Source organism: Culex pipiens, chromosome 3 (assembly GCF_016801865.2).
Source record: "Culex pipiens pallens isolate TS chromosome 3, TS_CPP_V2, whole genome shotgun sequence".
Classification (NCBI taxonomy): domain Eukaryota; kingdom Metazoa; phylum Arthropoda; class Insecta; order Diptera; family Culicidae; genus Culex; species Culex pipiens.
The window spans coordinates 164,527,625-164,537,543 of record NC_068939.1 but is presented as its reverse complement, the minus strand read 5'-3'; the positions used below and the strand labels follow the sequence as shown (position 1 = coordinate 164,537,543).

The 9,919-nt window shown below is 42.9% G+C and overlaps 1 protein-coding gene across 1 annotated transcript; it reads right to left on the bottom strand.

Moving 5' to 3' along the window:
- Positions 1-901: 901 nt before the first annotated feature.
- Positions 902-5,321, bottom strand: LOC120431731 (tetratricopeptide repeat protein 28-like; the record flags this gene model as incomplete). The annotated part of the gene is made up of 3 exons (XM_039596855.2): positions 902-4,864; positions 4,931-5,113; positions 5,174-5,321. Coding segments are annotated over 3 exons (3,873 nt in total), but the record flags the coding sequence as incomplete, so codon positions are not given.
- Between the last annotated feature and the right edge of the window lie 4,598 nt (positions 5,322-9,919).

Sequence of the window (9,919 nt, the reverse complement as noted above, 5' to 3'; positions counted from 1 at the left end):
ACTAAAACGTGACCCCGTTCGTTTGACAATTGGTGTTAAACCATCGGGGTTTGAGTGTAGTGCATATTTTATTTTGTTTTTTATAAATAAACAAAAAAAGTTGGTTCATCCACCGATATAAATTTTCTTCATTCAAAACAATATGGAGGAATCACAACAAAGTTGGCTTACACACTGATTGAGTAATACCAAATTTTAAGTTTGACAGAAAAAGGCGGAGAGAAAAAGTGCGTCGAGAGTGGAAATCGCTCGATGCGGTTTAGTGCCAGAGCGACAATAAATAATAATTTAATTAATAATAAATTTTTCGATTTCGTAGAGAATTACTCTAACTTGCAATAGCTGAACTTTAGAAAAAAGAAAATGGAAATACGCAGAAAAAAAAATGTTTTTATGACTTTTCCTATTTTTTTCGGAGATTTTTGGATAAGCGAACTTCGGATTGTAGGGTTTTCACCCTTCAAAATAATGTAAACAATATAAATATATTGACCGGGTAATAATAACCCGAAACAGGCTATTCCTTACTGAAGCGTGTACTTGGTTTTTGACAGCGCATGAAAAGAGGCGCGTGTTTATGTTTACGCTGTGGACAGTTGAGAGTGAACGTTTGGCGCGGAAGTGTGAGTGTGATTGAATTGTGCTGGAACCGGTTGGCGGAATCCGGAGCAGGACACGACGGAAGCGGACATGAGGTCAGTGGGTGGTTGGGAGGTTAATGATCGGCAGCGATGGTGCTCCGTCCGGAACGTCGTGTCTCAAGGAGTCCCGGTTGCGACTCTACACGGATAAGCGAATTTAGGATACGCGAAACTCCCGATAATCGAGTCTGGACTGTATTAAAAATCAAAAATGGAAACAATTTCTTTCTCAGTAATAAAAAAAAAACTATATGTTTATATTTGCTTCAACATTCTTGTATTCAATTAAAATATATATTTGACGATATATGATATTTACAAAAAATGCTTTACACTGGGAATTTAAAATCAATCCTCTTAGTTTGTTTTTAGTTTCTAATATAGTAAAATCGAGTATTCTCACCAAGGTTCTTTGTAGGCTTTTTTATACAGTTTAATTTCTGCCCATTTCCTTACTTATCAAATGAATATGTTTAATCTCAAATCGGCTGTGTATAGTTTAAAAAATATAGTTTTGATTGTTCTACAATAGTTAAAAAGGTCTATCTAATCAGTTCATTATTACTTTTTAAAACTTAAAATCTAATTTAAATTATTTTTAAAATGCAGGTTAAAATCTTTATTTTTAAAACAATTTCTTAAAATCTCGTTAATATGCTTTCGTAACTATTTTACAAATCCTCACGTATCAATTATGTATTTACTCCTCTGACTCGAACTCGTCTGCCCCGACGCACTTCCACCGGACGACGACCCTTGTCCACCTTGCGCCGACTGCTGCTGCATTCCACTCCCCCCTTGCCCAGCACCAACCGCCGTCTGCTGCCCTCCCTTACACGCCGCCGCCGTCGTCACCGTAACCGTCGACCCGGTTATATCGGTACGAAAGCTCCCAGAACACTGCGAGTCCGCCACACTCCTCCCGTCCCCTTCGTCCCTTCTGGACAAGTCCGAGAAGGGCGAACCACCACGCTTAACCACCGTCGACAAAGAGTTTTCGGTGGACGATGACATGTTGCTGGTGAGGCCGGACACGGTCGACTTGAGCTGCTTCTGCTGCTCGAGGATGTCGGCGGTGGTGAGGTCGCCGGGTTTGACGAGGTTCGGCGTGACGTTGCTGAGCCAGGGTTTGGAGCTGGACTTTTTGGTGATGGTGGTGGCGCCGAGGGCTGCGGTCATGGCGGCGACTGCGGCGACCGTTGAGGTGGTGCTGCAACCGCAGAGGAGGTCGGACGGGCTGTTGCAGATGTTGCACTGGCCTTCGACGTCGAGTTTTGACGAGGTGGTGGCGTTCATTTCGATTTCGTTCATGGCTTCGGCGAGGTTGCCGACGGTGAGGGCGGCGCTCGGTTTGTTGAGGAGGGAGGCGGCGGCGGCGGAGGCGGAGGAGGTGGAGGAGGAGGATTGGGGTTTGAGGTCCGGGGAGTCGTCGTAGTTTTTGGAGAGGAGGAGCTTGGAGAGGGAGGGGGCGAGGCCGAGGCCGATGTTGCGCTCGTGGTAGACCTCGGAGATGGTGGGGGTCATTTCGCGGCTCATGTGGCGCATGATCGAGTCTTGGATGGTTTTGTTGGTGGGTTTGTTGCTGTCTTTGCTGGAGGTGGCGGAGGATGAGGGGCCGCCGATGGTGGGTGCTGAGGTGACGGACTCGGCGAGAGGGATGATTTCGGCGTCCGCCGGGTTGAAGTAGAGCTTGCTGGCGTTGAGGTTGAGCGTGCGCTCGTCGTCCGGGAGGGTTGAGAGCGGTTTGCGGGGTGGAGCCACGTGATGGTTGCTCGAGCTGCTGATCTCCGTGCGACAGCTGAGGCGGTCCATGAAGGAGAACTGGTCGACCATCTTCTTGGTTTGCTGGAGTTGTTGTTGCTGCTGTTGCATGGGTTGAAGCTTCATCTTGCGGCTTCGCATGCTCTGAATGCTGTGAGCAAGGCTGGTCAGCTTGCTGCTGATCGAGCCGGCGTTCGACCCTGAAGGCAGATCGAAGCTTCGCTCAAACTCCGAGTCCGAACTTGTCGATTCCAGCACGCTCTTGGTTTGAGGAACCTTTCCAACAGTGCTTCCACTTCCTCCGGTTATGTTATTGTAGACCGGTGCCAACGGAGCAAGTGGCCTCAAACTGTCAACCATCGGCAAAGTTTGCCGCGGTGGCGGCAACGGAGGCAGATTCGGATGACCTTGATTCGCCCTCCTCAGCACCGTAGCATGTCCGGAGCCCTCCCAATCCGTCGCCGAACTAGCCGAGCTGGAACTGTCCGGTCGTCGCAAGTTCACACCACCCTCCCTCACCGTTTCATGCCCATAACTGCTAACTCCATTGTTCGTGTACAGATTCCTGATCCTCGTCTGGTGCGCCAGCGCCAGCGAAACGTTCGGATCAACAACGGTCTGCAGCGTAACGGGTGGACTCGGCGTGAACGCCGCATCACTCTCCCCGCCCCCACCCGGTCGCGAAACCTTGATCGTCCCGCGCAAACTCGAATACCCCAACCCCTTCGCCAGGTGATCACTCTTCATCAAGATCTGCTGCGTCGTGTACCCGTCCGACAGCTCGCTGTCGGTAGTGTTCGCCAAGCTGGAGTCCTGCTGGGCCTGCGCTTGCTGAGTCCCCATGGGGACTTCCGTCTGACCGCCGTCCGGTTCGCCGCGGCGTCGCACGTACGAGATGAAGGCGCTGCGCGTGCTCAGGAAGGGCACCCGGCGAAAGGGGAGCGGTGGTCGGGGGAAGTTGTAGCTGGCTTGGCTCTTGACGGTCACCGCCGGGGACACGCTGCGTTGGGCTTCCGGTGCGGTTGGGGTAGGGCTTGGGGGTTTGGCGGCTGGCGCCGCCTCGTCCGAGGTGTCTTCGTTCAGGGATTCGGAACTGCTGCTGGACTCGATGCCCAGGCTTTTGGGGGCTTCTTGGGTGTCGAAGAGGGCGAGTAGCGACTGCAGGACAAACTGGCAGTTGCGGCGGTTGGCTTGCTTGCCGGTGCGGAGTGTGACCTGATCCTGGCCGACCTCCATGAGGTCAAAGCCGAGGGACGCAAGCAATTCGTGGCAACCTGCCACGCGCCACAACCTCACACCGATTATGATGTCAATACTCTCGCTTTCGTTGCTGGTGGTGCCCTTCGGAGGGAACTGCGTGACCACGTTCCGCATCACGCCGATGATCTCGTCGGCGATCTCCGCGTTGTTCACAAGTTTGGACAAGGCGTGCAGGGTCGTCGGAGACAACCCAAGCAAAGCCTGCAAACTCGCCGAGCATTGCGACAGTCGATCCTCCGGATCGGTTTGCGGGAAGAACACGCTCGACGGAATTCCATTCGCCGCCGGTTCAAACCGGAACCCAACCGCCATCAACAAATCTTTCCACCCAATAACTGGCCCCGCCTTGTTCTCAATACTCTTCTGCGTAGTGTACATGGCGTTCTTCTGCCCGCGATGAATCCGCTGCAGACTTTTCTCCACCAAGTGCAGACAAACCCGCAACGCGTCCCTGCACTTGTCCGGCGTTCGCATCAACTCGCACAACGCCTGCCCAATCAAAGCAACCTTGTTCGAAAGCCGCACGTTCCCCCCAATCAAAATAAACCCAGCCCAGTTCGCCGGATGTGCAAAGTGCTTCGTGTGCTGCACCGTCTGCATGGCCTCGGCCAACGCCTTCGCGGCCCTCGTTCCCTGCAGCAGCGCCGAATAAAACGCCCGCAGCAGAATCTTCGCCGCCGTCTCCGGAACCGGCCACAGCGACACCAAAATCGCCCCCGTCCCCGCAAACAACCAACTCCCGGCCAAATTCGCCACCCCCGACCCCGTAATCGGCTCCACCGAGTGATAAGAACTCAACACCACCAACTTCGCACTCAACTTCATCGCCAGCAAATCCGACGCGCTCAGCACAAAGTCCGACAACGGCGGAATCTCCGACCCCCCCAAATCCCCCACCCCGTCCTCGTCCCCGTCCCACCGCTTCTGCGACTGCGAGTCCAACACCTCCCCCGGGCTCAAAATCACCGCACCCATCTTCCAGCTAACGTTCGCCGCAAAGTGCACGCACTCCGCCGCCCCCAACTCCGACACGATCGCCTCCTTGGTGGCACTGCACGAAACCAGCGGCTTCGTGTTCAGCATGTCCGACACCATGGCCGCCTCCTGAAGCGACGCCGGCGACTCCGACCAGCCCCACGTCTCCGACAGGGACGCCGGGATCTTCGGACCGCCGATGACCAGCGCGCTGTTCAGGCCTTCCGCTGAAAATTGCAAAATTTACGTCAGAAACGCGATCACCGTAGAAACTTCGCGTAGAGATCACTTACCGGGTTCGCGCGCCTTGGTGCGGCTCTTCTGGCGCAGGGTGTGCAGCGATGGGACCGTAAGCAGGGAGCAGCGTTCGGAAAGGTACTCGCCGGACTCGTCGCCGCTGCGGAGGATCGCGAACGGCACCAGGTAGAGTTCCTTTTCCAGGACGAGGATGAGCTCGCGGCGGCCCAGGCGGGATGCTGAAAAAGAGACTCTTTTAAATTCACTGAATTGAAAAGAAAGATGTGAGGAATACTCACTGGTGCTGATATCGGGTAGAAGATCTTCGAACGGTGCCAGCAGAAGGTTGTACAGCACGTGCAGGCAGGATGGGCCCTGCCAGGGTGGTAGCATGTTTGAGCGGCGCGATCGCGTTGAGCCTTGCAGGCTGCCGATGGATCTAGAGATAGAAAGCGGGATTTGTTAGTTTTCAACAAATTTTTAACTTTGTTCTCCATTCTCAGAATTTTTATAGATTTTTTTGAAGACATTTAGATTTTTTAAACCATTTTATGTATACAGTCCAGACTCGATTATCCGATGGTTTGTATGGGATTACGGATAATCGAATCATGACAAAAAAAATAATTCTTATATTTTTTTTTATTTTGTTACTTTAAACGTCAAATTCAACTTCTGAGACCCTAATTTCGTCAAATTTGTATATTTGATTGCCTTTTAAATTGAAAAAAGCATCATGTTATCATCGCCATGTTTGCCGCCATCTTGGATTTAAAAATTCTAAATCATTTCGGAGTAGTTTATGGGTATTTAAGCTCGACCATTAAAAATCAGACAACGAAAAAAAAAATCTTAAAAATTATTTTCAAATTCTAAGATTCGATTATCCGAAGTGAAATGTGAAAAAAGTGAAAAACTCCAAAATTCGTGAGGCAAAAAAAAAGCTTGCCACATTTATTTGGTCATTGTTGTAAATATATTCAGTAAAAATAGCAACATTCCCCCTTAATGGCTAGTATGGAGATCGGAAGGAAATGGGTCAAGAAACAGCTTTACGAACAGCAGAACAAAGGAGAGGGAGCGTTTTCTTGGGGCTTTTCTTCACCCTCTCTGGCTTGCTTTCGCTGCCGCTGCTGCCCATTTGAAATTTTTCTTGACCGATTCCTTCCAAAGTGCATACACCACTTAACATGTTTAACACATTAACTTTATTACACGCAGAAAAATAAGACTTATTTGAATCAACAAAACGTTTTGTTGATTTGAAAATCAAAATTTTTGTTGAATCAACGCTAAACGTCAAAGCAACATTTTCAAAACAACAAACAAAACAAGATTTGTTTGGAATTAATAAAATCAAGGTTTGTTTCAACGCAAAATCGGCGTTGATTATATTCAACAAAAATTTTGTTGAATCAAACCTCGTACAGGCCGATTCTACAAAATATTTTTCTGCGTGTTCTCATTTCTTTTGATAGGGTTCGCAGACCTTCAATATTTCTGGCTCATCGGCAAGGTCGAAATTTTCAAAAAAAAAAAAAAAAAATGTTTTCTAAAAACTCATGTTTGCTAAACCAGATTTTGCACCATCATGCATTTTTAGTCCCATAAAACATATCAACAAAATTTGAAATCTTTAAAAATAATATTTTGGGAAATCAACTTTTAGTGGATTTTTTCCGTGTAACTATTTTGTTCCCCACAACTTTGCCGAAGACACCAAATCGATCAGAATATCTCTTCTCAAGATACAGAATTTCATACATTTTCATACCCATTTTGTATGACCAGCTCACACAATTAAAAATCACGAAAAAATGTGCGAAATCGTAGAAAACTACAGTCATCCCACATATTCGGAACACCCACAAATTCGGAACACTTTTGCGGTAATTTGTCAATAACATGCCAAATGCAGCTTTTCTGTCGACCCTACTATTTTTAGGACCTTTATTTTGACATTCTCTTGCTATTTCACTAGTAAAAGTAGTACTTTTTCAACAAAAAACCTTATTTCAAGACTATTTTATCCAGAGCAGCAAAACTCTGCCTCCAAATTGCCTGTTCCATGATTGTGGGATGTTATTGTGCCTCCCACAATTGTGGAACACCTGAATTTAACTGATATTTTTTACAAAAAAGATATCAGACCATTCATAACACATAACTAAGCTTGAGCTTCGTTGATTTCAGTGCGTGAAGTCATTATTTTGTAAAAAAAATGTGTACTCCTGGAGAGAACTAAAGTTTGTTTACATCCGTAAGAAAAAAGTGTTCCGAATTTGTGGATTTCAAGGGCCAAAGTTTTTCTTCAAAAACTTGATTTAAAAGTAAAAATACAGCAAGTTCGATACAGCATTCTAAAGATCGCAAGGTAGAAGCGAATCATTAAGTTCAATTATCGATTTTCTATGATTTTTTGAACATTGGCCGATATGTAAACTGTTCCGAATATGAGGGATGACTGTACTCAGTTTAGTTTGAGTGTGTGTGACGGTGCGTGCGCTAGACATTCTTGGAGGAAAAAGTAAGAATATTAAAAAAATCCAACATTCAAAATTGTAAAATTTCAGGTTCAAAAACTCTGAGATTTGAAAAAATTAAAGTTGCTAATAACTTGATAATTTAATAATTAAAAAGTTCTGAAAATTAAAAAAAAACTGATTTCCAAAATCAGATAATCTTAAATAAAAGGATAAAAAAATCTGAAATTCTGAAAAATTCTCAAGTTCGTAAGTTGATAAATCCAACCAATTTACAGAAAATCTTGAATTTTGGAGCATTCTTTGAGTCATATTTTAGGCTAAAGATTCAAATTGTGAGATAAATAAAAAATATCGTTTTAAAATTATCCGGAGTGAAATATTTAGGTATTCGACTGAGTTTAACTTTTTCAAATCCCCAGATTTCAGTTTTTTAAATTTCTGAATTATTATTTATGTTGTTCAACAATGCATTGTGTTTTAAAACATTTGAAGTATAGAAATTAATATTTTGAATTTTTGATTTTCGATCTCTTATTTCAATTTTTATGTATTGACAAAATTTTCGAATTTTAATTCTGGTTCTTATTTTTTTCAAATATAATTTTTGTTTTAAATTTCGAGTTTTTATTTTTAGAAATTTTAAATTGCTGATGGTTGTAATTGAAAAAACCCGGTTTTGATTTTTTTCAAATTTTCAGGTTTTTTTTAAATTGTCAATTCGCAGAATCTTTGAATTTCTTTATTTGACAAATTTGGGGATCCTGAATATTTAATTGAAGTTTCCCGTTTCAAATTTCAAATTTTTAAATTTTTAGTTTTATGATTTTTTTTTGCCAGAAAATAAAAAGTAGAACTTTTTAGCATTTGATTTGAAAAGTATTACTTTTGATTCTGTTTTTTTTTTCGATACAGAAAAGTAGGCTCTTTCATCGTTCAAGAATGACAGGAAAAATAAGTAGTTTGACGATGGAATTGCAAAAAATCTACTTTTTATTTCAAACAAAACAAGCTTTCTGAAACCATTAAAAGAGAGTTAGCTTTTTAGGAGATTTGTTTTAAACTCTTCTAAAAATTAACAGTTTTCCGATTCAACCTAATTTTCATTGAGAAAATCATGACACTTTGAGAATACTGAAATAGTGCCAATTATCAACATTGTCTTGATTATTGTTAACTAACTTTAAAAACTTTTCAAAATTTTATGAAAACTTCTTCTTGAAGTGCTTTGAAAATTTGTCTACCATGGTCATTATGATTCCATACCATTCCGTACGAATTAAGTTTGTACTCTTCATTTTGAGAAAAAATATCTAACCTATCAAAGTCACCCCGGTTTTCGGTACCAACAAGAAATAGTCATTATACAGTCCAGACTCGATTTTCCGAAAGCCTTGGCAAAATTTCACTTCGAATAATAAAAACTTCGGATAATCTGAGCACGATTTTATTTTTTTATTTTTTGTTGTTGAGATTAGCTCATGTGATTTAACATTTTTAAATTCAAGATGGCCACTAAAATGGCGGTGATAAAATATTGAAATAGTAGTTTATGCAACAAGTTGCAAAAAGAGGATTTTTTCGGCACGAGTCGTACATTTATCATTTATTTATTTACTCGGTGAACCTCGTTGGATAAATACGAAGAGTGCTGAAAAAATCAAGTTTTGCAACGAGTTCTATACAACATTTTCTTGCTATTCCGAAAAACACCCAGTGAAATTTAAGTCAAATTTTCATGTATTTTGTTGATAAATCGTTGAAATCAATTTTTTTTTGAAAAGTGTTACTTTTCGAAACAATTGCTGAAAAGTAGAACTTTTCTGCATTTATTTTGAAAAGTGTTGCTATTCGATTCTGTTATTTTTGGTACAGAAAAGTAGGCTATTTCGTCGTTCAAGAATGACAGGAAAAGTAAGTAGTTTCACGACGGAATGGCAAAATAGTAGTTTATGCAACAAGTTGCAAAAAGAGGATTTTTTCAGCACGAGTCGTACATTTATCCAACGAGGTTCACCGAGTTGGATAAATACGACGAGTGCTGAAAAAATCAAGTTTTGCAACGAGTTCCATACAACATTTTTTGCAATTTCGAAAAACACCCATTGAGTGAAATTTTAAGTCGAATTTTCATGTATTTTGTCAATAAATCGTTTAAATCAAAAAAATGTGGAAAAGTGTTACTTTTCGAAACAAGTGCTGAAAAGTTCAACTTTTCAGCACCCATTTCAGTGCTGAAAAGTAGAACTTTTCAGCATTTATTTTGAAAAGTGTTGCTATTCGATTCTGTTATTTTTGGTACAGAAAAGTAGGCTATTTCGTCGTTCAAGAATGACAGGAAAAGTAAGTAGTTTCAAGACGGAATTGCAAAAAATACATTTTCTAATTTAATAGGCATTCAACACAGAACTAGAATTTGAGGTTAAAAATAAGAAAATAAAAAAAATAAGAACACAATATTTTATGTTGCGTTTCGGTTTTCCGAAGTCTGATACAAACCTCCGGATAATCGAACTTCGGATAATCAAAACTTCGGACAATCCAGGCTTCAGATAATCGAGC